The 27,158-nt window shown below is 40.0% G+C and overlaps 1 protein-coding gene across 10 annotated transcripts in view; it reads left to right on the top strand.

Moving 5' to 3' along the window:
* The window catches only part of AHCYL2 (adenosylhomocysteinase like 2), a 169,307-nt gene that overhangs the window by 108,449 nt on the left and 33,700 nt on the right, over nucleotides 1–27,158 (top strand). The window contains exons 1-5 of one of the 10 annotated variants that reach the window (XM_019452713.2): nucleotides 4,529–4,652; nucleotides 4,919–5,000; nucleotides 13,984–14,095; nucleotides 22,489–22,632; nucleotides 23,296–23,396. In XM_019452713.2, the coding sequence (XP_019308258.1) occupies nucleotides 4,944–5,000; nucleotides 13,984–14,095; nucleotides 22,489–22,632; nucleotides 23,296–23,396 (414 nt within the window). In that variant the 5' untranslated portion in view covers nucleotides 4,529–4,652; nucleotides 4,919–4,943. Of the gene's footprint in view, nucleotides 1–4,528; nucleotides 5,001–7,369; nucleotides 7,481–10,542; nucleotides 10,892–13,983; nucleotides 14,096–18,530; nucleotides 18,625–22,488; nucleotides 22,633–23,295; nucleotides 23,397–27,158 lie in introns of those variants that run through there. The other 9 variants (XM_019452716.2, XM_019452714.2, XM_019452720.2 and 6 more) reach the window with 9 other exon arrangements.

The following is a 27,158-nucleotide window of genomic DNA, read 5'->3' on the forward strand; positions in this document are numbered from 1 at the left end:
CTACAATAAGCTGTAACTTAGGGGACTAAGGAATAGTTATTGCTTTTTCTTATAGCCTCAGAAACAGACAGCTTAGAAATACTGAATGTCAGTACTGGAAGGAACCAGTTCTAACTTTCCACAGTCCACTATTACCCACCTCCCTCATTTTATAATGAGGAAACCGAAGAAGAGAGTAATTAGGTATCTTGCCAACGCACAATAAAACTATTAGACACAGCCAGGAATAGAGGACAGGGTCACGTTCTTGTATTCTTTGCCCCGTGCCTTATGACTTTCTAGGTTCCAGGTTTATCACCTCTTGTTTAAAACTGTTCTGCTGTTGTAGTTACTTCTTTACCACCGCGTGGTTCCGTTTGACTTTGACCCCCTGGAAATATTAACTTGTTTTTCCTTCTGTAGCCAGACATATACTCACTCTGGCAAGTCGTCTGGCTTTACCTCCATTAACAGTACTGCTATCAAATCACCCCTGGCAGGAGCACAACTGGCACATAAACTTCAAGTTGTTCTTGGAGTGCAGATGAGATTCTTGTGAGCTATTCATACACCTGGTCCATTTTCGTAAAGCTTGAAGGCCATAGGCACAAATGTAGTTTGTCTAACTTTCTTTTTTTTTTTTTTTTTTTTTTTTTTTTGAAGTTGCAAACTTCTCACCTAAATGTTAAGAGTGCTTATTATAGATAATCATGTGCAGCGGTCTTACTCCAGCCCTTGCTATAGGTGTATCTCTTAAGGTACAGAATGGTAAAATGCAACTCGATTGTAAACAACTTTGTAACTAGTATTTACACCTATACCTCATGCCTTATACAGTCCTACTCAGTTAATAGATCTTCAGTTCCCAAATGTAGTAATAGCTAATGTTTTATTTTTGTTTCACAGTCCTTGCAGAAAGGTGTAGTGAGGCTACAATTTGCAAAGGAAGTCTACTTTAGTTAAAACCTACACTAAACAAACAAACAAACAAACAAACACAAAGTCACAGCTGGGGCTCCTGGCTGGCTCATTTGGTGGAACACATGATTCTTGATCTCAGAGTCATGAGTTTGAGCCCCACGTTGGATGTAGAGAGTACGTAAATAAATCTTTTAAAAAAAAAGTTACAACTAAAGTAACATTTAGTTTAGCCTGCAAAAGCAATATATTTTACTTGTGCTTATTCTTTTATTCCCACCCTTTTTTTAAAATAATTTTTTTAATGTTTATTTATTTTTGAGAGAGAGTGTGAGTGAGGGAGTGGCAGAGAGAGAGGGAGACACAGGATCTGAAGCAGGCTCCAGACTCCTAGTTGTCAGCAAAGAGCCCCATGTGGAGCTTGAACCCACGAACTGCAAGATCGTGACCTGAGCCGAGGTCGGGCACCCAACTGACTAAGCCACCTAGGTGCCCCCCAACCCCTGTCTTCCTTAACAGACATTTTCTTCCATGTTTTAACACTACCATGAGGGCAGTCATCTTCCATTTGCTTAATAACTGATTATGTAGAAAACATGTACAGGACCACCAATAATCTAGTAATTTGCTGATCACTGAAATATTTTATTTTTTAATGTTTATTTTTGAAAGAGAGACAGTACGAGTGGGGGAGAGGGAGAGAGAGAGGGAGACACAGAATCCGAAGCAGGTTCCAGGCTCTGAGTTGTCAGCACAGAGCCTGACGCGGGGCTCGAACTCACAAACGGTGAGATCATGACCTGAGCCAAGGGCTTAACCGACTGAGCCACCCAGGTGCCCCTGATCACTGAAATATTTTAAGTGTTGGGCTCTACTCTTTTGGCCTTGATTTGTTCCTAAAAGCTTCATTATGATGCAGATCATAATGGATTATGGTTGATGCAGATCAAGCAATGGAAAGTGGATTATATACTCCTACAGAGATAATATTATAATTAAGGATTAAAACCCTATTAAGGACTCACCACAAATCAGTCAGAGCTGTGGGCAGTGGTATAACTAAGCCCCTGTGAATATAAAGTAATATCCTAAAAATATATTGAACACATTGATTATGCAGGTTACCCTCAGAGTACTGTAAGGTATACATACAGTATATAAAATCTGACCATTTCTTAAGCCCTTAATGTATGCCAGACACTGTGGGCAAATTGAAGCTGGCTAAGCCCTTGAAAAACGTGGACTCTAATGAGGGACAACACACGTACACAGTAACTTTAATGTGAGGAAGGCTGAAAATAGTGATGTGACCAGTGATGTGACCCAACACTAGAGGAAAGGGAGATTGCTTTTTCTAGGTTAGATTCCATGGCAGATCTATCATTTGAGCAGAACTTGAAGAATTTGCCTATGAGGGTGATAGAAGTGAAGGCAGAATGAATGCATTTCAATTTGAGAAAATGGCATGAGCAAAGGCATGAGGTGGGAAAGGACCTCATCATAATGACATAAGTAAGAGCTACTGTTTATTAATTACTTAGCATATGCACACTTTTTAAATCCTTGCATCAATGGTGTGAGGTATTATTATTATTTGTGCTATACAGATTGGGAAACTAGAGGGAGAGGGAGGCTAACTAAGGGGTAGAGTCAGTATTCTCACCAGGTCTGTTTAATTCCCAAACCAGTACTCGTAGTGCTGGTCTTCACATCCAGGAAACAGTGGGCAACACAGCTTTTGTAGGGATGGCGTATGTACAGGGATATGGAGCGGAAGACCATCTGGAAAGGATTTATAGAGGGTTTTTAGGAGGCAATGAAAATGGATAGGGATGGACAGATAACAGGCTTGGAAGAATTGGCAATGGATTGTTCTGGGGACTAGGGAAAAGGGGAGAAATCAAAGATGACTGAGGTTTCTATTTGGTTGACTGAAGTAATAGAGGTGGAAAAGTGAGAAGAAACTCGTTTGGAGGGTTGAGGGGAGGAGGAACAATGGAGCAATCATTTTGATTTGGGATGTGTTGCATCTGAAATACAGATGAGAGTGGCTCAATCGGTTAAGCGTCTGACTCGACTTCAGCTCAGGTCATGATCTCATGGTTTGTGGGTTTGGGCCCCACCTTGGGCTCTGCACTGACAGTGCGGAGCCTGCTTGGGATTCTCTCTTTCCTTCTCTGTCTCTCTGCCCCTCCCCTGCTCGATATCTCTCTCTCTCTCTCTCTCAAATTAATAAACTTAAAAAAATTTATAAAAAAATAAATAAAATACAGATGAAAGATACCCTCGGAAATTTAGGCAGCAAATGTAACTTCTCATTCTGTTAAAAAGTTTGGATTGAAAGGAAGACCAGACGACAATGACTGGAGGTTGCTGACAACTAAGGCTTTATCAGAATCAACACCCTGACCTCAGAGGGCCTGTCGCTCTTGCATGTCATCAACCTTCTATGTCGTGGCATCACTCATTGCTTCACTCCATATTCCCTCTGTGGCCTTTACACAGCTTCCTTTACTTCCCCCGCTGCTGTTCTCTCTTCTTGTTGCATCTGATCTCTACCTGCCCTGTGATCGCTAATCCTTTGACACCTCTGCGTTCACCTGGTCCAACAGTCCCCTTCTCTTTTCACTTGCCTTTCTCTCTAGCGTACACATCCAGGTCAGTATGTGAGTTCTGCCTTCGCTGGCATCTTACAATACCTCTTCCCCTAGACATTACCGTCTTCTCCATTCCACATCCAAAAGATCATTCTCTTAACCGGTGAAGGTCCTAAGGGCCAATGAACCAGTAATACTAATTTTAATATGAAAACCATCAGCTCTAGAAAAATTATCCTGGATGATGGGAATTAACACTGAAAGAGTCCCTGGTCCATAAAGGGGACCAAAGCAGGCATATCTCATCGGGCTTACTTTGTGCCTGAAATCTCTGGTACTCTTACTGGGTAACCTACCCTAGGAGTGAGCAAAGCAGGTAAGTTAGGCCACCTTTATTCTCATTTTGTCTTATTTCCAAACTTCTGAAGTATGCAGAGAAGAGGGAGCTGGTAGAGGAACCTAAAGAGGGAGCAGCTTCTGAGGTCCCTTAAGGTGGCATCCTGTCTCTTCCCAAAACCAGATGGGTGAGTAAAAACCCACTTTAGATAGGAACTTGGAGGCAGCACTAGTCTTGATTGGAAGCTTTGGCTCCCTCTAAACCTACACCGTGTAGCTCCTGACTAGCCTCAGGTAAGCAGCTCATTTACAATTGGCGCCTGTGTTGTCTCTGCAGCTGAAGGCCCTTGGACCTTCATGTACATAGCATAGGGAGCCAGCAGAGGGAGTTGTGGTCCCAGAACTTTCTTCAGAGATCCTAGTTTCTGATTTTGTAAGAGATCTTCCCTGGCACCATCCGAATCAAATCTCCCTTGCAATAAGAATTTAACTTGAGATATGCCTGAGTCTGGTGCCAGACCCCTGGTGTGAGCAGATGGGGAGGTTCTGCATAGCTGTTTAAACTTGAAAGCCATAAGGAACTCTTGATTTCAAGGAAACGCCTGTTTACAGATCCAAATCAAGCAACTCTTGAGAAATGGGAGTGCCTTCTTGACCTCGATCCTTATTGATCTTGGTATCAGCACCTCCAGTGACGTGTCCTCAGGGGCGGGAGAAAATTAACAAGTGCCTTACACACAGGGAAAGAGAGGAAGCCTGACTCTTGCCGTGGAAAGCGTCCACTGGGGAGGCGGGGGTTGAGTGTTTGGGTAGCATTAAACAGTGAGTGTCCTGTGGGAAGTTCAGTGCCTGGGTGCAGAATTTTGCATCAGCTCTGATTTTGAGTCAAAAGCAGAAGGTTTGAAGGGGGCCAGTAAGGGACTTGTCAGGCAGTTGACTAATGATCTTAATTTGAATAGAAAGCCTCTTTTCAAAGAGGATGCAGCTTCTGCTAGATATTGTGAATTTCTGAATCACTAGGCTTGGTTCTGCTTTGGGGCACTCAAAAAACCCTGGCATTTCCAAACCAGCTTTCCCTTTTGCTTCAGGACATAGATTACCCAAGCCTGCACTATGGAGAAGTGGGACGGTAATGAGGGCACCTCAGCTTTTCACGTGCCTGAGTGGATGGTGAGTTCTTTGGTCGCTTTGCTTTTCCTCCTGTTTCTTGGTAATGAGGCAACCATTTCTGACCAGTGACGAGGATCACCTGTGACAAGTCCCTACCAAGATGTGTGGGTGGGAGAGCAATTATTACTCTAATTTCTGATTAGCTCCTGTGTCTTGGGTCCCCCCTGTTTCTTAATTGCAAGTGAAACTGGGAAGGGTCTGGGAGCTGCCTGGCCAGAGTCAGCTACTGCCTGGTTGTCTGTGCTGGGCTACTGCTCCTGGTATACTGCATGGATTGTGTTGCCCTGTGAGTGCTTTGCACTCTGTGTGCAAGCTAATGCTTAGTTTATTTCTCAAGGGGGTAGAGAAAAAGAATAGTGAGGGGGGAAAAACAGAACTTGTAGAAATGGTGGTCTCTCAAGTCTCTGAAAAGATGTAAGATATTTCTTCCCTAACTGCCCATTTTTTCCCTCCAGTCAAAACATTTCCCCAAACACTCTTTCTATGTATATTTCTGAAGGGCAGTCACTATAGCTCTCTTGGTACTGTTCTTCAAAATGCCATATTTGCCCGGTAGATAATTTTACTGTAATTTAAATATAAGGACTTATTTTTTGATAAGAACTAGTACATAACACCTAGTATTTTAGGTCCAATTTCAACTTTTGATTTAAAAACAGCAACCATCCTCATGTTCCTAACTGGTCTCTTCTAGGTTTAGCCCGATTTGTTACAGTCTATACCAGCAGTATGTTTGTTTATATCTATATCTATATCTATATCTATATCTATATCTATATCTATATCTATATCTATATATCATCTATCTATATATATAATTTCCCTATGGAAAACTAGTTAGAATATATATATAACATACCCTAAGTTCTTTTCAGTGTTTATGGAATTATGGACTTAAAGAAATAACCATCAGTAATGAGACTGAGTATATAGTAAGCCTGACAAAGGCCCTGGAGAGCCTGCATTTCAACTCTCATTGTCACAACTATTCTTTATTTTTTGTGTTGGGGTTATTGCTGTTGCGGTTCTTTTTTTTTTTTTTTTAAAGTTTATTTATTTTGAGGGTGGGAGGCAGAGAGAGAGGGAGAGAGAGAATATCAAGCAGGCTCAGCACTGTCAGTGTAGAGTCCAACACGGGGCTCTATCCCACGAACCATGAGATTGAACCTGAGCTGAAATCAAGAGTTGGACGCTTAACCAACTAAGCCACCCAGGCGCGCCTTGCTGTTGTTGTTCTTAATGTTGTTTCAGAACCTTGTGCTCCGTGTTAAAATGTTTAACGGAAAGAAATCCTACCCATTCACAGGCTTACATCAAATAATGTAGTGTTTTAACATTGATGGAAAGGATTCACATAATAATTCTAGTTGGATTTTAAGTTTGTATTTGAATCTCCAGCCACTTGCCAATAATAAGAAAGTGGAGCAAGAATTTTGGTTTTCTTTGGGGAAGGGCCACATTCAGATATTAAACTTTGGTACTTCTATAAAGGAATATTACAGAAGAGTTCGATAAACATTAGTGCATCAACTCAGAATCAGTAAATGTTTTACAGAGTTACTATATTGAGGGTTAGTGTATAACTCTTATTCTCGTAATGTCCTCACTCTTTTATCTGCTCAGTACATCCTCTCCAAAGGAGCTCCTACCAAACCTTTACTTCTTTTTATTTATGGGAACAAGAAAACTGTTCTAAAAGAGTTAGTGACTATTGCTTTAAGGGATTTGATCTAGGACTGTCCAACGTTTAGAAGACATTCTTTAATAAAGCACAACTCTGCTTTGTTTTCAATACAGCATTTCTCGTTTCTTGGCCCTTCTTTCTCAAAAACCAGGAAAATACCTTTGATCAGCAAAAATGTTTTAACAACAGCAAGAAAGAGTAAGGAGGGGCTTGTCAGTTTTTCATCTATCTTTTCCTTGCCAAAGATTAACCTCTTGAGGCTTTCTTTCAGATACCACATAAGTCATTAATTCCTGACCTAGTCTGGAAGTAGTACTTCATTAGGCTGCCACTGATAGCCACTTAGCCAGCAAGGTGAGCCACTGAGCATCCTCTAGTGTATATTGCCTATAGACCTTGCCTATGAAATATTAGAGTGCTTTTTAATCCCCAAGAGCAAACCCTGGAGCCATCTCCCATGTTGGGTCCAAATTTCAATTTAAGAAGGCTTTAACCAAATGTCTGACTCATGTTCCAGTTTATATATTAATGTAGTGAAATTTCCACTGAGACCGTCCTTGACTCCAAAGGAAACATTACAAGGCTCTCAAACCTTCTTTCAGGAGGAAAATTTAGCAGAGGAGGTGCATCATAACGTGTCCTCCTTTATTAATGATCACCAGCAATAAGGGACTCGCATACCCCTCAGAGAACAGGACTCAGACCACAGCCGCTGACAGTACTCACATCTCTGACTCCCAGCAGGGAAATAAGCCAGGATGAAGTTCGAAGAACCCCCATCTTGATAATTGATGAGGTAGACCTTCAAGTTAACATTGTATCAGTCCCTGGAAAACTTCTGGAGCCTTTGCTCCTCAGCTGCTTCCATGTGAAAGATTTTTTAGCCTTGTTCAGGAATTTTACTGCTAGAAGGTTGGGGAACATATCCTTTTAAAGACTCTTGTTAATGTTTTTACTTCCCTTGAGAAATCTTTATGGTCTCGGCTGGTAGGTGAAATACCTCCTTTTATGTGTATGGAGATCAGCAATAACCTTTTTGTTAAGTTTTTACATTTTAATGTTTCCTCCTCCCATCTAAACTGTCTGTAGTACTTGGTACTTTTCCATGGGAAATCTGATTGACTTTCTTGAGTACCCAGCCAGCTGGCTACCCGATTTTCTTTGGGCTAGAAATATTCTCTGTTATAGGTGAAGAATCCGTTCAGGCAGCTCATTTGGCTTGGAAGAGAGAGATGTGTCTAAGAATGCTTGAACCATGTGTACGAAAGTGGGACGAAAACCTCTAAGGCACCTGTTGGTAGAGGTAGCTTGACTATAACTGTGGGTCAGGATTGACACTTAAAGGCAGAGATCCATTTGAGAAACCGATGAAAACTATGGCCCTCTCCCCAGGAAAATATACACACACACAAAATTTTGCATTGTGTGTTGGGGGTGGTGGTCTAGACATCCATGGACTCTAGGTGAAGAGCTTTTGACCTAAAAGAATAGAGATGCTAATATTTTGTACCTATGTATCATTATGTGGTCTCCAAAACCCTCTTATGTACTTTTTTTTCCCTCAGTGCACATTTGACGTAGGCAAAGTAGACATTATTGTTCCCATTTTACAAATGAGGATTATTACCACCAGTGTTAAGTGCTGAAATGGTAAGAAATGGAGATAGAACCACTGATGATCATCCTTTGTAATACTGCCTTATGTATTTGAAAAGGAATTGTTTTCCCTTGGCCTGATCCTCTTTAGGGTAAATAGATCTTCTGTCTTCCCCATGAGTCCTATTTTTCCTAATGTATTAACCATCTATTCTTAATAGCCTTAAATTGTGAAAATCAGAATTAGACCCAGTTCTCTTTATATCCTGTGTTGGGTATGAAGAAAGGATCACCTCATACTATTCTGTGACCTTTCAAGTAACCTTTTCTTTTATGCCTATGAATATGCCTCCATGGTTTAGTCACAGAATAAAATGGTTGGCCTAGGAGAAAGTCAAGAACATTAGGGCTGCTTTATTCATGCTTGGAGAAAGTGTTAGGGCAATGGTTCTTGAAGTGTAGTCCCAGAGCAGCAGCATTAAATCACCTGGAAACTTGCTGGAAATGCAGAACCTTTGGCCCCACCCAGATTTACTAAATCAGAAACTCTGGGGATGGGGCTTAGCAGTGCCCTTTAATAAGCCCTGTGGGTAATTGTGATGCACCTAACGTTTGAGAACTACTTTGTTAGATAAACTTGTTAAGTGGTAAGGCTTTTCCTGTCGGTAATAGTGTCCTAAAATGTCTTCTAGTTGGATTTAGTATAGATCTGCAGCTACCTCTGGCTCAGGTCTAGTCAGTTAAGCAATGGACCAACAAGTTCCCTTTCACCTGAGTGAGGAAAATCCAGAACCAGCTGAGAGTGTACTAGGAAGAGCAGAAGTTTAGGGATTCATCATGTAAGCAGAAAAAGACTAGTCTGTCTTATCTGCTGAAATTATGAGTGAGAGATCGGGATTGTCATGGGTGATGGTGAACATCATATTTGAGTTCAGTTAATTTCTCTTTCAACTTTTGGTAGTAACACTGGGCAAAGTTGTCAATTAAATGGCTGTTAGATTTCATATTCAATGGCTATGATCAGCCATCTCAGAACTGTGGTCTGATCAGAGCTCCCAAGATCATGTGGGATATAATTTCTGAGACCCAATCTAATAAGAAAGTAAGTTTAAAGCGTCATTTGAAATAAAATAAATTTAAAGATAAATCAAGAGGAATGGGGTGGAGCTAGTACACCTAGGATTAGGACCAGGGGAATTTTTGATCTTCTGATTAATATCATAAGGTGTGGTGTAGTAGGAAGAACTTTGGCTCTGTCATAAACACAGGCTCCCGTTCCAGTCCCATCACTGACTTGCTGTGAGACCTCCAGCAGATCATTTGTTCTCGCAGGGCTGCACTTCCCTAATTTGTCAAATGGGAATAATGATGTCGACTTTGTAAGATTCTTATGCTGCTTGATAGAAGTAACAAATACGCAGGGCAATGTACATTTTGTAGGAACTTAATAAATATATGCCCTTCTCTCTTTATTCCATCCTTCCAGAGACCTTTTCTCTCAAAATAAAGATTATCCTAAAAAAAGAATCTACCATTTTACGTTCTTTCTTGTGCTCAATAAGCAGTCTCTTTTTTTAAGGAAGAATTCAGATCACATTCCCACCCGTCTCTGTAACATACAGTTGAATGTGGCTTTCCTATTTAGTGGGTCCCTTTCAGAAATCAACAAATAAATAGTGTGATTCTTGCCCCTTTCATTTGACTCTTTATTTGGTATGTAACAAGGTCACTGTGATTCTGGGAACTCTGAGGAAATAGGAAATTCTCCTTTGTAGTCACACTTCCCATGAAACACACAGTTTTTTGAAAAACTGAAAAAAGCACCACCTAATCAGCAACAATCTTGAGTTGGGACTAGAAACCGTAGGTCAAAACCTGTATAAAAGATGCACAATTAAGAGTAAAGCAACGGTCTGAGAAAGTTGATTTCCTTGGTGTCATAGCTGAAAGCAATGTCCTCAGTCTGACAAACCCAAGGATACCGGGTGTAGACTAGAGGCTGCCTCAGCATTTGGCCCCATTTCTTCCCTTACCTTCTTAATAAATTCCCTCATTGTTTTAGTGGCTCTGTAGTTAATTTTTTTCTAATGAGACTAGGTTAACCAAAATCATCTGACACGGAAAAGGAGGAGGTAAGGTTAAAAAGGAACCTAATTAGCAAGTTAATTATAGTAGGCAAAAAAGTGCACTGGTTATATAAATAAGCTATTGTTATGCGCATGCAAGTTGGGCCTTGTCAGGGGACTTGTTAAGGTTTAGAGGTCAGAGGATCCGTGTAATTAGGTGTTTAGGAGAAAAATAAAATAAAAGCAAAACAGCTCCGAGAATTAGGAATGGTTGATGAGCCACTAACAGAAATGCCTTATTAAATTGGGCTCTACTGCTGGAGGGGTTGTTGGAGCTGCCTCAGGGATTCCAGGGAAGGGTACCCCCCCCCCCAAAAAAAAAGCTAGTTGGAACCAGAGCCAACAGAATTGCTGATGAGGAAAGTTTAAAGGCCTACCCACAAGGGTCCCTGGACCGGAGAGGTGGCAGTAGGGCTGGTAATGTCACTATGCTGAGCAACAAGAAGAAATACATTGTCAATGGCAACTCTGGGATTAAAGCCCAGGTGAGGCTAAGCTCCTATTTAGCAGGCTTGCTGCTGCCATAGCCATTATTGTAAAAGGCCAGCTGCTTTTTCCTTCCTTTGCTGCTTTCATCCCTGCTTCTGGCATAAGGTGAGCTGCTCCTCTCCCAACACTCTTTCCCTCCCTTGTTTATTGGAATTAGGCAGTTCTCTCTGAAATTGAAAAGGAAGGTTACCTTAAAGGACTCTGATTTCGGACGAGGTAGAAGAGTTAGGGGTTCAGAAGGTACCAGAGTCCTCTACCCGGGGTGGGTAGATTACTGTATCACAAGGTGAACTGTTGAGTGAAGAATGTAATGGCATTTACGGAGAATCGAGAATGGGGCACCGGGGATGACCTACTTAAGCCATGTGTTCTGGTTGTCAGAAAAAGATATATTTCTTGGGAAAAGAATACATCTCATTCTGTATAAGTGGTTAGTCCCTTTCTAATATTCTTCTGTCTTAAAATTGAGGTCAGTGTCTAATGAGTAAACAAGACTGAGGACCCTTTCTGAGTGGAGAACGCCAGCATAGCCTAGTCTTCTTTGGTGCCAAAAGACCTTCTTTGGTGCGGGAAGAATTACTGTAAATGGAGAAGACTATAGAGAAGACAGCTCTGCTTAGGGAAACTGGATTGAGAAGATGAGCAGCCAGATAGCTACGTGGTTTAGTGTTATTGGGGTAACGTGGTGTGCATCCACCCCCCCCCCAGCCCCCCACCCCACCCGTGATCCTACAAATCTAGAGAAGCAGAGTGGCCGGCCCCCTCTAGTGGTGTGTGGGTGGGAGGGGGTTGTTAACATATCTGAGACAGGGTTCATCTGTTACTTTCTTAAAAGGAGGCACTGCTGAAGTCAGTGACTCATCCTGGCCTCTGGAAAGTCAATTACTGCTCCTTTTCCTAGATGGGCCTCTGGGAGAAAAAAAAAAAAAAAAGGAAAGAAAAAGAAAAATGACACCATAGTCTTGAACAAGGGTGGTGCAATGAAAGCCAGAGTTTTCAGCCTGACTGCTATCCCCCTCCCCATCTTTTCATCCACCTTCCCCTGCCCAGCTTTTTTTTTTGTGCTAAAAATTCTTTTACCTTTAGATTTGGCTTAGGCTTACATTTACTTAATATCCAACCAAGTACAGACAGTGAAGTTAGAATAGGCTACTTCAGGTTCATTGTTTTAGCATGTGATTACCTACCATGTGTCAGGTATTTGTGCCTACAAATCTATAGCCTCCAGGATACAGATAGATAGTTCTATTCAGTGTGGTAAGTGCTGGACTAGGAGGAGTACAGGGAAGTTCACGTATATCCCACGGGAGTGCATAGAAAGAGCACTTTATCTTTTTGCGATAAATTGCTACTTTAGCAAAATGATGAATTTTGCCATTTTTCACCTTGCAAAGAGCTTCTGATCCAATGAATTTTCCTATTACTAAAAACAATTTGCAAACTCTAAGGTACTAACACAAGCTTCATTTGTTGGTATAGCTATGAAAATGGTATGAATTTCCCTAAAATAGGCATGCTAAGCTAATTCAGTGTGGCATTAGTGTCCTTGTCTCACTATTCAGATAACCCAATAGTTGCCTCTAACTGCAGGAAATACTAGCTGTCAGTCACTGCTTTCATTCTGGTATGCTGTGTCTGTGTCCTGCCCATCAAGGAACCATCTTTTTTTTTTTTTTTTTTTAAGTTTATTTATTTATCTGGAGGGAGAGGGAGAGAACGGGGGAGGCGCAGAGAGAGAGGGAGACAGAGAAAATCCCAAGCATGCTCCGCACTGCCAGCACCGACCTGACATGGAGCTCAAACTCACAAACCGTGAGATCATAAACTGAGCCGAAACCAAGAGTTGGACTCTCTACTGATGGAGCCATCCAGGTGCCCCAGGGAACCATCTTTTTATGATGAAAGGTAGTTGTGAGATTGTTGATCCTTCCTGCCTCTATGCCACCTTGGATCCAGAATAATCCATGTAATTATACAAACATTCAACTAAGGATAAAGAAGAAAAGTTATTTATTGAATAAACTATATGAACTTTCATTTGTAAAGTGTTATAAAGTGTCGGCTGGAGCCTCCAACAGTAGGCGAAAGGGATAAAATTGTAAGAAAATCATCAGTATTGGTCCAAAATGCAACCTCCAGAGTATTGCTGTCTATATACATTCAGTCCAGTCATCTACCTGTCTTCTACATCTGTTATGTTATAATGAATAGATGATCAATCCTGTGGCTTGTAGGTATTCTATGACACCAAACATTAAAAATAATAAATTAATGTTTACTATACTTATTAGAATTGAAAAGCCAATTAATACATTTCTAGAAAGCTTTTAAAAAGCTAGAGTGCCGACCTGTAAGAGTTATAAGAACAGTGAACTACAGACGTAGAAGTCAGGGGGTGGATTTATTGAATCTACTGCTGTGTTTAACAGCTTATGTGCATTGTTTCATTTAACCCTCTCTAAACCTTGTGAGGTAAGTACTTTTGTCTTTGCCGTATTTATGAGAAAATGAGTATCACAAAACACCTTGACCAACATCACATAGCTAATGACTGGTATAATCAGGATTTGAATGCAGCTTCAGAAGTTCTTAGTGGAGAGCCTTTTTTTTTTTTTTTTTTTTTGTATTATACCATCCCATTTCCTGAGACTCTTAAAATCTGAAGTCACTTTGCCTTTCTGTACTTTGCAGTTTTCTCATCTAGATATATGAATATTAGGATAGATAGTCTCAAAGATTCTTTCCAGCTTTAATTTTCAGTGAAACTATAGAAAGGAATATGACTCAACTTTCTAAAAATTTATTTTAACCAGAACATTCCATTCTCTCTCTCTCTTTTTTTATTTTTGGTCACAATTTTATTTTAAAGGTGTATGGCCAGAGAGTTGATCAAAGATTTAAATTTGATAGAAACATAGTAGGTAAAGAATGAAAAATCATTCAGTCCAAAAAATCTTAACATTCCAAAAATGGGTTGGTACAATCAGGTCAACTGCAAAGGAAGGTAAGATCCTGTAATGCAAGCCTTGAACTGCTATCTCAAAATGAAGGTTGTTTTCTTTTATATAACTAGAGTTCTTTTTCTTAGCAGATCCAATTTGCTGACCAGAAACAAGAATTCAACAAACGTCCCACCAAAATTGGACGTCGCTCTCTGTCTCGTTCCATTTCTCAGTCATCTACTGACAGCTACAGCTCAGGTGAGTACTGAGCTGCTATGGACCCACCCGTGGAGGCTAATTAAGTATGATCAATGGGCCCTCCTGTCCATCCAAACCTGTGCTTTGGAATAAACACTTTGACTCTCAGTCAAAATTTAGACCAAAGTTCTGGATGGAATCTTGGGATTCCTCTTGAGGATTCAGGGTGGAGCCTAATGGAGGTCTCTTCTTCCAACAATGGCAGAAGAGGGTGAATAACAAAACTGAATTCTGATCTATTCAGAGGGTGGGCATAGGTAACTCATTGATGACCTTCATTGAACAGCATGTATAAAGACATGTTTTTTTCCGTTCTTTGAAAATAAGAGGAGTTCCCCATCCCTCCATCCCGTACTTGCAAATTAAGAGGGAAACCTTAATTGCCCTAAGAAACAATGAAAACATTCAAGTGAGCCCTAGTTCCAGTGAGCCCTTTGCCTTCTCTTCTAAGCTATGCCATTATATTGCTTGTCACTCCTTCCTTCCTTTGCAGTGGCATTAATTCAAATATACGGGCTGTGGAGCTGTAATATCATTTAATGCCAGATGAGTTATTACCACGTAGGACCCCTCGAAGGCATCGGCCATTTGTGCAACAATGCCTAGTGTGTATCTGATCTAATAAGGAGCTATTTTATTTTGCTCTTCCGTTGGAATATAGTAGGAAGCTGAATGTTTGCCCTAGTTATCTCTTCACATTATAAATAGTAATATTCTTTAAAAATTTTTCATCATGACCTCAAATTTTATTTGTTCTTCACACAAATAGGAAAGTAGTATTTGTTATGTAAAGTTGAAGAAAGCTTGTTTGGGAAACTTTTAGGTTGGGTAGATTGTTATTTACACTTGTTACATTTCTCTTTTTATTCCCTTCTGCCCCCTGTAATGGAATGATGTAAATCCCTATGGATTTTTGTGTAAAGATACCGAATTGTGTACCTATCTTATTCTGCTGAAATAGCCAGTGTTGAAAATTCATGAACCAGTTAATATAACTCTGGAAACCAGGGCGCCTAGGTGGCTCAGTTGGTTGGGCAGCCAACTTTGGCTCAGGTCATGATCTCACAGTTCATGAGTTCGAGCTCCACATCGGGCTCTGTGCTGACAGCTCAGAGCCTGGAGCCTGCTTCAGATTGTGTTTCCGTCTCTCTCTGCCCCTCCCCTGTTCACTCTCTGTCTCTCTGTCAAAAATAAATTAAAAAACATTGAAAAAAATGTTTTTAAATATAACTCTGGAAACCAAAATAATTGTGAAATGTGAATTATAAAATGGTGGTTAAAATTTTAGACTGTAAGTTTGTGCATATTGTTTAAAGATGGATACTAAACAATAACTGTACTAAACCTTAACACCAGCTCAGTCTCCTCCCTATACACTAGATCCACATTTCCAATTGTGTTCCTGCAGAGAAAACCAATGCCTGCCTTTCTACTGAACCCCTATATGTAAGGAGGGTACTTATAAAATAAATACTTACTTAGAAAGTGTGATTGATCTCCTCAGTTTCTAAGTGAACACATAGTTGCCTAGTATATCTCATTAGAGAGTGATAGTGACTGATGTCACTCTGGAAAACTTGGACTTTTAAGTTGAACTACTCAAAAATTGCCAACCTTATATATCCATTTAAAGATATTAAATTCAGGAGCACGGAGTCAAAATATTCTGGTGATATAAAATAATTTAAGATTGGGTGCCTGGGTGGCTCAGTCAGTTAAGTGTCTGCCTTTGGCTCAGGTCGTGATCTCACAGTTTGTGGGTTTGAGCTACGTATTGCGCTCTCTGCTGTCAGCACAGAGCCCGCTTCAGATTCTCTGTCCCCCTCACCCCTTACCCCTCCCCCACTCTTGAGTGCTCTCTCTCTCTCAAAAATAAATAAAAATTTTAAAAAATTAAAAAAAAAAGAAAAGAAAAGAACTTAAGATCAATTATTCAGCTTCCCACTGGATGCTAGAATTACCTTGATGGTATCCCTGACAAATGGCCATCTGGCTTCTTTGGGAGCATTTTAGATGATAGGGTGATTCTTGCTTTATCTAGTCATTTAGCTCTGATAAGCTCTTATATAATCCTTGGAATTTAATGATTTTACATAGAAATAAAAGTCACCCTTTTCAGGGCATCCCATTGTCGTGGCTATCCTCATCTGGATATATTCCAGATGAAGTATCCTTTTAAAAATATGCCTATGACTTTAATATTCCAGGTATGATCTGAAACAATCTATAGGAAGTGTTATTTCCATAAACTCGGTGCTTTAAAAATGAAACCGAAGACGATGCTTGTTTCTTTTACAGCTGTTTCAGACACACGGTTACCTCGTTTTGTTTTTGTTTTTTCACATGAACAATTAGCAAGTCCTGGACTGGCAGTTAGGAGAGACCAATTTTCTAGGCTTTGATCCCTATGTGATTTGTTTGTGTGATCCTGGAAAACTCTCGTAGTTTGTGATGTTGATAACAGAGGCAATGAGAAATTATATGAGGTGCTACAGAAAAAGCTCCTAATCTATCAACGAAAACCAGGAATAATGAAATTGACTCACAGCTTTCCAGATACAGGATGATATGCAAATGCATGTCAATAAAAACTTGGAACCATTTTCAGCATACATTATCATTGAAGTGACTACAGAAATTAACATTGGAGAGCCCCAAGGATCAGTCTCTTGATCACTTCTCTGTTGATACTCTCCCACATGAGCTCATGCAGTCTCATAGGTTTAAATATTATGTATTGACATTTGATTCTCAGATTTTATCTCCACTTCAAATCTCTCCCCTATACGCTAGATCCATGTATCCAACTGCCTGCCCAGTCCTTTCACTTGATGTTTTATAGGCATCTCAAACCTCCCATGTCTTGAAAACTGAGCTCCTGAGTTCTGATCTTGCCTCGCTTATGAATATAGTTTATTCACAGCACTAGAGCCAGATTGATTCTCCGGAAATAAGTAAGTCAGGTCATATCAATTCTCTGCTCTAAACCCTCCAATGGCTTCCCAGTCTCACTCTGAGTAAAGGCTAAAGGATCTTACAATGGCCTACACAGCCCTCTACCCTCCCATTACATTTCTAGTCACATCGCTACATTCCCAAACCTCCCTCCTCTTCCAGCTATACATTTCACCCCAGCCATTTTAGTGGCTCCTTACTACTATTGTGTTATTTCGAAATATGCCAGGCACTTCCCTGCTTTAAGTTCTTTGCACTTGCTATTTCCTTTGCCCGGGGTGCTCTAAGATATCCCAGCTGGGTATCCTACCTCCTTCAGTTCTTAACTAAACGTCACATTCTCATTGAGCCCTATTCTGGCTATTCTTAAAACTGTACAAACACCCCACCCAACATTTCCTATCAAAGTTTCTTCCTTAATTTTTCTCCACAGCATTTGATATATTTACTATGTATTTTACTAATTTATTATTGTCTTTCTCTCCTTCCTTGAATATGAGATCCATAAAAGTAGAGATTTTTGTCTTATACTGCTCTATTCCTAGTATTTAGAAATGTTTAACCTAAGAGGTGTTTGATAAATAAATACTGATGAAAGGTGTCCCCAGACATATACTTTATATTCTTGTTGAGGTCTCTGATATACCCTCATATACCCTCTGATATACCATATGGGTCTGATATACCCACACTCTGTATGTGAACAGCCAGAAGACTTATGACATTTCAGAAAAAATGTACCTTCCTATCCAGAGTGCTTGTTTTGCTGAAGTTACCTGGGGGCTTGGGTCGTCTATGGCCTACTCTCCCTGCTTAAAGATCCTAGTGCCAAGTTTTGCCAATGCTTTCATTTAGAAGCCTCTACCAGCCTTTCTCAACCAAGGTTCCTCATCAGAATCACAGAACACAGAAGAGGACTGGAGAGACTGTTTTCTCAGCTATCAAAGGATGGTTCACAACTAGTACACTTCTAGATGGATAGAAGTAAATTGATATATTTGATGGATGCTTCAATGCATTAGGGCTTAATTCTGGTGGAACCCAGGTTGAAAAAGGCTACTTCAATTCCTGAAATTCCTGCGTTTTCCTGAAAGTGTTTATAAGTAACAGACGTCTAGAAACTCTTTCCCTAAGCACAAAACCTCATAAAAACAGATGAATAGACGAGGCTTTTCTTCAAAATCAAACCATTCTCAGTGATCTATTTCTGAAAAAGCTGTCTTTACAGGGAGTTAATTGGTTAAAGATAAGAAAGGAAAGCTGAAGTCCCTTAGTTCATAATTGGTTCTTATAACACTTATAAAGCATTTTAAGATTTTTCCAAGTAACAAAGTTTTGTTTATTTGTTTGTATTTTGGTTGCTAACATAGCTTTTCACATATTTCTAGAGTGTTATTCATCAGTGAAATCTGCTGCACATTGACACACAGGTCCCTACTGTTATTTCCATTACCAAATGAATAGATTGGGCCTAAGAGGCATTGTCTGACTTAAAGTAGTCTAATAGGACTAATTCATCCGGGAGTCTGACTGCTTCTTCTAGCAATAACCTACAATGTCACAGCTGCTAGGAGGTAAGGCTTAATCAGGCTTGAGCCATAGAACATATGTGTATGCATGTTCTATGGGATAGATTATGGATTAGTGATTCATCAAGTTATGTTTTGATTCTGGGTTATCATGAAACAAGAGAACACCCTGTGGTAAAGTTATATTATACTTTATTATAACTTTTCTATATAGAAGTTGAACCCTTTTTTGACTCTCATTTATTCATGAGGTTTTTCTGGTGGTAGTTAGGGGAAAGAGGGAGTATGGGAGAGAGAACATCTGTTATACTCCCTGTTTCACAGTTGGATAAATTGAGAATTGGTCACAACCAATTAGAGGTAAAGCTAGAGCTAAGGTCTTAGGCTGTGCTTCAGTTGATTATTGCCTTGATGATCAGCTGTTCATTTTTAATTGAATTATAGCTCTGGTCTTCAGAGTGTGACAATTACAAACACTTTACAAATTATGCAAGCATATATATACATGTGTGTTGGCTTTCTCGAAATTTTCCTAGGAAGAAACCTTTAATACTGTCTCAAATATTAAAGTGAATGTGCTACTTTAAATATAGGGACAGAAAGAAGTATGGATTCAAAAAACAAATGTCATGCTAGTTCAGAATAATCTTTCCACTGTGTTTGCAGAAGTAATACTCTCTTGATCTGGGTCTGTCAGCCATTTTGCATTCACATATTAGTACCATCTAGACAACTGATATTTTTGGTTCTCACCTGATAACAGGTCTGTATAAAGGACTCTTTGAAAACAAATCCATTGTGGCTGAAATAAAAACATTGATTGAGCTAACTATAACCAGTTGACTACTGTGAAGAAAATAAAATACAGTATTTGAGGAATTTTTTTTTTAGAATAAGGGGGTGGCATAATAATTTCTTCTTGAGATAGAAGGCAAACTCAAGCCAAAAATTGGAGCGCTTCTCCTAAGGGGAAATTTTGGTGCTTATTTTTGTTGTTGTTTGTTTTGTTTTATTTTGTTTTTTACCCTGACTCATCCTTAGAATCTAGAGAGGCAAAGGAGAGGAATGCTATTCTGGGTAGAGTGAGGACTCTGTCTCAACCTTTTTCATCATTGCCAGCCAGCCACCTGCTGCTTGGTTGGATTAGTAGATGACAGAGGTAGAAAAAAAAGGAACAATAAATAATATTGTATGTATGTCATCCCTTTCCCATTCAAAATCCTGAAGCTGATGGGGCGCCTGGGTGGCTTAGTCGGTTAAGCACCCAACTCTTGGTTTCGGCTCAGGTCATGATCTCATGGTTTGTGAGTTTGAGCCCCACATCGGGCTCTGTGCTGACAGTGCAGAGCCTGCTTGGGATTCTCTCTCTCTCTGCCCCTCGCCCGCTCACTCTCTGTCTCTCTCAAAAATGAATAAATAAAACTTAAAAATCCTGAAGCTGAGTAAGAACCTTTAAAGATGTTATTTCTGGTATTGACTTAAAAATATATGCAAAAGCCAACACTAATATCGGGTATCATTTATTCAGTATTTAATTTATACCAAGCATTGCATTAGCACTTTACTTACATTATCTCATTTAATCTTCTCAACAACTTGACTCTGACAAGTCATGTCTTCCAATTTACAATCTGCTTCATAATACATATTACAACCATAGGAAAAGAAAAACTCTAATTCTGAAATGAGTCATTTCATGTCTGACTGACTCACCCATTAGACTGAAAACTCCATGAAGATGAAGACAGCCATATTTGTTCTATATACCCAGGAATTAGACTGTGCCTGGGACATAGTAGATAATGTGATAAAAATTTGTTGAATGAACAACTGAATGTGTGCATGATTGGATTCATGAATGAATTCTATTAATCTATTAACTAATTCTATTAATTCTGTTAATCAGGTTCTGGGACGCCTTTATTTTATATACCCAGAAACAGAGACTGAGGCTTCAAAGTCTGTCTGACCCCAGAACACGTAACCACTATATTTAAATGGCCATTGAGGAACATAGAAATCGTCATGCCTTTGTCAAAGGATTTGAAATTTCAGGATATTCTGAATGTCAACACTTTCTTCAAAAGTGATTATACTATAAATTATGATCAAGATTAGGGATGGCCACTGCCTTTCCTCTCTCAGGTGGTAGAAGCACCGCTCCCCTAAGCCTCTAACACATAAGCTATTTCGGAGTATCGACTAGTGAAACAGATGACTGCCCAGGAAGCTGTTTCTGGGCTCTGTTGCCAAAGGTACTTTGAACTCTTGCTCACCCGAGGAGGGAGAACCACAGACTTTTTATACTGATTAGTTCCTTTCAAGAACAAAGTCTCTTTGGGGATTTACTAATTCCCTCACCTCCCTTGGCGCCCATGTTCATTCTTGTTGCCTCGTGTTAGGACTTTGCTCTAGGGCAGTTTTCCAGTTCCAAGAGAGACACTCAGGCCCCTGCTGCCCAAACATCTTGTCGTGCCATGCCCGATTAGCTGGGCAAGGTCAGACTTGCCTTTTACAGCCTTCCCAGGTATAGATCCTTTGCTAAGAAATCCCAGAAATGCCATAATTCTCTGGATGTAAGTACATCAGAGCACCATAGACCTTAGGAGCTCTGAGCATTTGCAGCTTTCTCCCCTTACAAGTGATGGACATACTTCTTATCCCATTGAGAGATATGTAATGCTTTATAGATAGAGCTTTATATCCCCCAACCTCCCCTCCCCCTCAAAAAAACACAAGGGGCATCTGGCTGGCTCAGTTGGTTAAGCCTATGGCTTCGGCTGAGGTCATGATCTCATACTTTGTGTCAGCTCTGTGCTGACAGCTCAGAGCCTGGAGCCTGCTTCGGATTCTGTGTCTCCCACACTTTCTACCCCTCCATCTCTCTCTCTCTCTCTCTCTCTCTCTCTCTCTCTCTCTCTCTCTCTCTCTCTCTCAAAAACAAATAAACATTTAAAACAAACAAACAAACACCACCACGACAACCACAAGAAACCTTGAGGACTACTTAGGAAGAAACTATCCTCAGAAACTTAAACATAAGTCATGGAATGAAATTAAATCATCTAGCAAATGATTAGCAACTACAGATTTGTTTTAAAACTGAAAAGACCTCAGCTAAACATGTGAGTAGCAGCAGCAGCTGCCTGTTAGCCACAATCAAAAGCCTTAGACTTTCCACCCTCTAGCGTATACTGCTAAATGGATTAATCATCAGAGCATTTTAGTATACCAAAAGAGGATTTATCCACTTCTTTGGGAACCTGAAATGCCTACTGCTGGATCCACTGAGGCCAGCAAGAAGGGAGAGCACACTGAATACTTCATTGTCAATATCTAATTGGGTCTGCAGGCATAGTTCAGCCTCATCAGAGCGAGTTCTGAAAAGAAAGCTCTGTTATGTCAGACAAACACTTTTTGTGTGGTTCTTAATTACTTTCCCATGGGTTCCTTGTTTTCTAGGTCTTATCTGTTCAATTACTGTACTAAAACACAAATTACATCAGGCATCTAAGCAGCAGACAAAAAGGGCAGCTAGGATCCCAGAAACCCATAGGTTAATGACCATGATCTTGCATTAAGAACTTCAACCTATTGCTACCATGGTGTAACCTCTCTCGTTTTGCATATTCAAGGACCTCATGTTCTGAAGATCATTAGCCCTGGGTAGTTAATGCTATCCAAGGGGAACGTCTTTGGCAACCTCTCTCAGCTTCCTCTTTCTGACCTGTGGATAGCACTTTCCATAGGAGGTGGTGGACCCAGCTCCATGGTGCCATTTAGGTGCCTACCATTTAGGTGTACATCTGTATGGTGCTGGATGACTAGAGAAGCCTCAGTTCACCCCACGGTGTAGAATTTCAGAGGAAGCCATTTGTTTCCCTGAGGGCTTTTTATCTGTCATTTCAGCGGCTTCATATACAGATAGCTCTGATGATGAGACATCTCCCAGGGACAAGCAGCAAAAGAACTCTAAGGGAAGCAGTGACTTCTGTGTCAAGAACATCAAACAGGCAGAGTTTGGACGAAGAGAAATTGAAATCGCTGAACAAGGTAAAGAAAGCCAGCACCTGTTCTTTTTCATGCTGCCCGTGTCTTTTTGTCCGTGTTAATCCCTTTTTATGTCCTGGGGTCTAGTTGCTTGTGAAATTTAAGAGTGGTTTTAAAGAGGGGTGTCTGGGTGGCTTAGTTGGTTAAGCGTCTGACTCTTGATTTCCACTCAGGTCATGATCTCACAGTTCGTGAGTTCGAGCCCCCGAGTCAGGCTCCGCACCGACAGTGCAGAGCCTGCTTGGGATTTTCTCTCTCTTACCCTCCCCCAATTGCCCTCTCTCTCAAAGTAAATAAATAAATCTAAAAAAAAAAAAAAAAAAAAGGAATGGTTTTAAAGAATACTTAAAAGAAATCTGAACTTAGGGAACACTGTGGGGAAGGAGTGTACTCTGGTAGGTCTATAAGGAACCCCTATACCAGGAAAAGGCAGAGAGAATGGATGAGTAAGACTGGGAGATGGGGAGTCAGAACTCTGGAGAATTTGCCTCTGAAAGCCTATTATAAAAGAAAAATCAGATTCAATGTCTTGATTCCTTAAGGAACCCAATCTAACAACCTGACCAGGGGAAGAATCTTACTTTAAGAGAATAAGTTCTTCTGTTTATTCTTTCTCTCTCATTCCCTCCTCTCTAATAGCGCTGTGTATGTATTGTGCCTTTTCAGAAATGCCTGCACTGATGGCTTTGAGGAAGAGAGCTCAAGGAGAAAAACCTTTGGCTGGAGCCAAAATTGTGGGTTGCACACACATCACTGCTCAGACTGCTGTGAGTCCTTTTTCTTTCTCCACATAATAATAGTTAATAATAGCCACCAGCTATTGAGTGCTTGCAAAATGCCAAGCGGTAGGTTAAGAGCTTAACAAGTATTAAGTCATTAATCCTTGTAATGGCCATGTAAAGCAGGTATTCTTGTTTCTACTTTGCAAACGAGGAAAGTAAGGCTCAGGGTGTTTAAGTAATTTGTCTGAGGTTATACAGCAAGTAAAATCATAGAATCCAGGTTTGAACTTCAATTCATCTGACTCCCAAGTTTATGCTTTCTCTGTGCTACACTGCTTCCCCTTGTCTTGCCTTCCAATGTCATTTCCATAAGGCAGCTCTCTTAGATTGCTTTCAGCTGCAAGTAAAAGAACCTGATTCAACCTGACTCATACCTAAAGGAACTGACTATATTACATAGCTAGGAGTTCAGAGGTAAGGTGGACTTCAAATTTAGGATCTCAAGGCTCCAGTTTCATCTATCTGTAATTTTCTTGGAGCTCCCTTTTCACTTGCTTACTTCATTCTCAGGCTCATAGCAAGTTGATTACAGCTCTTTAAGCCATCACAGACTGACATGAAGAGTAGGAAGGACCATTTCTTCTTCTCCCCCAAAAGCAAGTAAATCTTTCCCAGAAGTCTTCCAGGATATTCCATCATGTGTCATTGAACAGAACAGGGTCACATACCCATGGCCCACCAGTCCTGGCAAGGGGACTGGGATTACCATGATTGATTTAGACTAGTGATTCTTAACCCTATCAGATTCAGTGTCTCCTCTTTATAAAACATATTTTTGCAATGCCTCTGTATTATCTTAAAATGAAATTCAAACATAACATACCTCAGTACATATAATTTTTAAAAAATCAATCTAAAATCTTAACTGAAATATGAAGGAGGAATAGAGGAAAAGTAATTTATAAAGAAATAATGTGTATTTCCGTATGTAAATGCTTGGGCACAAGAATAGTGGAATACTCAGATATTTGTACTTCCTCATAGCATTATTTGAATGAGAATGCCACAAATGTAGATAGAAATGTGTTACTGATTCTAAGGCATCAGAGTGACATTGCCAAATTATATGATTTTCTGAATCATATTATAATAAACTATAAACTTTTTATAAATCTCTGAACAGCAACAATAACAAGTGTGTGTTTGCTCTTAATTTACACAAGTGTTACATTCCTGGGAAAGCTATTACTATTTTGTATTAAAACTACAAGAGTATTTTTGGTTAATGTGTAAGGTGGAATAAGGTTCTAAACTTAGATCATTATAAATAGGTTTCTCACCCTTGTGAACTTTCATCGGAACATTTGAAAACTGCACTAAATGTGGCATGGTTTTTGTTGTAAGAGACTGTCCTGCACTTTCGACATGTCAAAATCTCTGGTCCTGATCACTCAATGCCAGTAGCATTCCCCTCCCGACTATTGTGACGATCAAAAATGCCCCCGCAGTTTTCCAGAGCTCCTCTGTTGAGAATCACTGACTCAGAGCCATCATCAAAGACGTAAGAGATTGAATTGCCAACCGTAATGAAAACACTACAGGAAATTGGTGTATTGAGAAATGGTCTGAAATCATTTATATGATTTATAAGACTCAGGTCATCTGTATGGTTAGATCGGCTTTCAACAGAGTGTCTCCTGAAGCATGACACTTATTTATATGGCCACATTCCTGATTAAGAACAGAAGAGAGTCCTTAAGACCCAGGCAGCTACTGTTATGATCTTTACCATGAGACGTTTCCATATTACATGTTCTCTAAGGAAAAAAATACCTTGATTACCCCAAATTAATATAATAAATTGAAAAGCTGTCTCTTTTTGGAGCTACAGACTAATAAATCAAGGCAGAAACACTCTTGGAATCTTTTTTGGGCTTCCCTAGTCAGTGACATGAGACTTCAGTGTGGTGGCTTAAAATAGTAAGTGCTTCTGTACTGTCTCATGTTGCTAAATTGTATCTAGTTTCTTTTTTACCCCCTGGGTCACCAAACATTACCACCTTTCAAGGCTCCCTTCTACTTTCTCTTGAATGGAGTAATCAAAATTAGTTTACCAGTTTTAATATTATTTCAAAGTTTCCTCCCCACATTTTTTTCTTTTTCCTTTAAACAAATAATCACACAGGGGTGCCTGAGTGGCTCCATCAGTTAAGCATGTGACTCTTGATTTCGGCTCAGGTCGTGATCTCATGTTTGTGAGTTCGAAGCCTGAGTTGGGCTCTCCACTGACAGTGTGGAGCCTGCTTGGGATTCTCTGTCTCCCTCTCTCTCTGCCCCTCCCTTGCTCGCACACTCTCTCCCTCAAAACAAATAAATAAAAATAAAAATAAATAATAATAACAAAGGAATTTTTACCTTGTTTTGTTTTTAATCTCCGTTTTCTTTTTCTGATTACAAAAGGAGTTAATGTTCATTTTATAATGCTCAAACATTACCATACTCTGTAATGTAAAAAGACAGTCTCCTATGATCCCATGTTCCAGAAATAACTATCATAGTTAGTTAATGGTTTCCTATCCATGTTTCCAATAGACTTGGATCTATTTATATTTTTTAGGCATGTTTCCCTGGTTCCTTCTAATAACCAGATTCCTTTGCTACTCTCTCTAAACAGTCATGATTGAAAGTCAGGTTAAGCCAGCTTCTAAGCTCTGTCTTCCTTCCACTCCTACCTGCCTTCACTCCTGTTTGAGCCCTAACAGCTAGCACTCTTTACTTAGAATTCTTTTTTTAAATATTTATTTATTTTTGAGAGAGAGAAAGAGTGCATAAGCAGGCGAGGTGCAGAGAGAGAGGGGGACAGAGGATCTGAAGCAGGCTGCTCCCTGACAGCAAAGAGCCAGACACATGGGGCTTGAACTCAAACTTGACTGTGAGATCATGACCTGAGCTGAAGTCAGACACTCAACAGACCGAGCCACGCAGGCACCCAGCATGATTTTTTTTTTAATTTAATTTATTTATTAAAAAATTGTTTTTTAATGTTCATTTATTTTTGAGAGAGAGAGAGAGCACACGTACATGCACAAGTTGGGGAGGAGCGGAGAGAGAGGGACACACAGAATCCAAAGCAGGCTCCAGGCTCTGGGCTGTCAGCACAGAGCCCAACACGGGGCTGGAACTCACTGACTGTGAGATCTTGACCTCAGCCAAAGTCGGACGCTTAACCGACTGAGCCACCCAGGCGCCCCAAGTTTGTTTTTTTTAATTAAACCATAACTAGAATTTTTACTTAGCATTGAAATATGAGAAAATACAAGTTTTACAACATGAAAAGTACCAGTGCTAAGAGTTAACTACTGTCAGGAAATTTTAAAACAGGTTTTTTAAAAGATTTTTTTCCCCAAAGTTTATTTATTTTTGAGAGAGAGAAACGTAGAGAGCAAGCAGGGAAGGGGCAGAGAAAGAGAGGGGGATGGACTCCCAAGCAAGCTCCACGCCGTTGGCACAGAGCTTAATGCAGGGCTCAAACTCAGAAACCGTGAGATCATGATCTGAGCCAAAACCAAGAGTCTGATGCTTAACCAATTGAGCCACCCAGGCGCCAAAAACAAGTTTTTTTAACCAAAGCTTTATTCTTGTTAAAATAGTTAATAATCAAAGCAGTAGGGGGAATACTACTTTCTTTAAAAGAATCCTATGTCTATCTTATATATTGAAGTTAAAAGTAAATCAGGATCAAATTGGCAGAATAAATTTTAAAATAATTTTTAAAAATAGTTTTTAATTTGAAATAAACACAGATTT

The sequence above is a fragment of the Panthera pardus genome, unplaced genomic scaffold (genome assembly GCF_024362965.1).
Source record: "Panthera pardus isolate Hobbes unplaced genomic scaffold, ASM2436296v1 HiC_scaffold_8, whole genome shotgun sequence".
In the NCBI taxonomy this organism is placed as follows: Eukaryota; Metazoa; Chordata; class Mammalia; order Carnivora; family Felidae; genus Panthera; species Panthera pardus.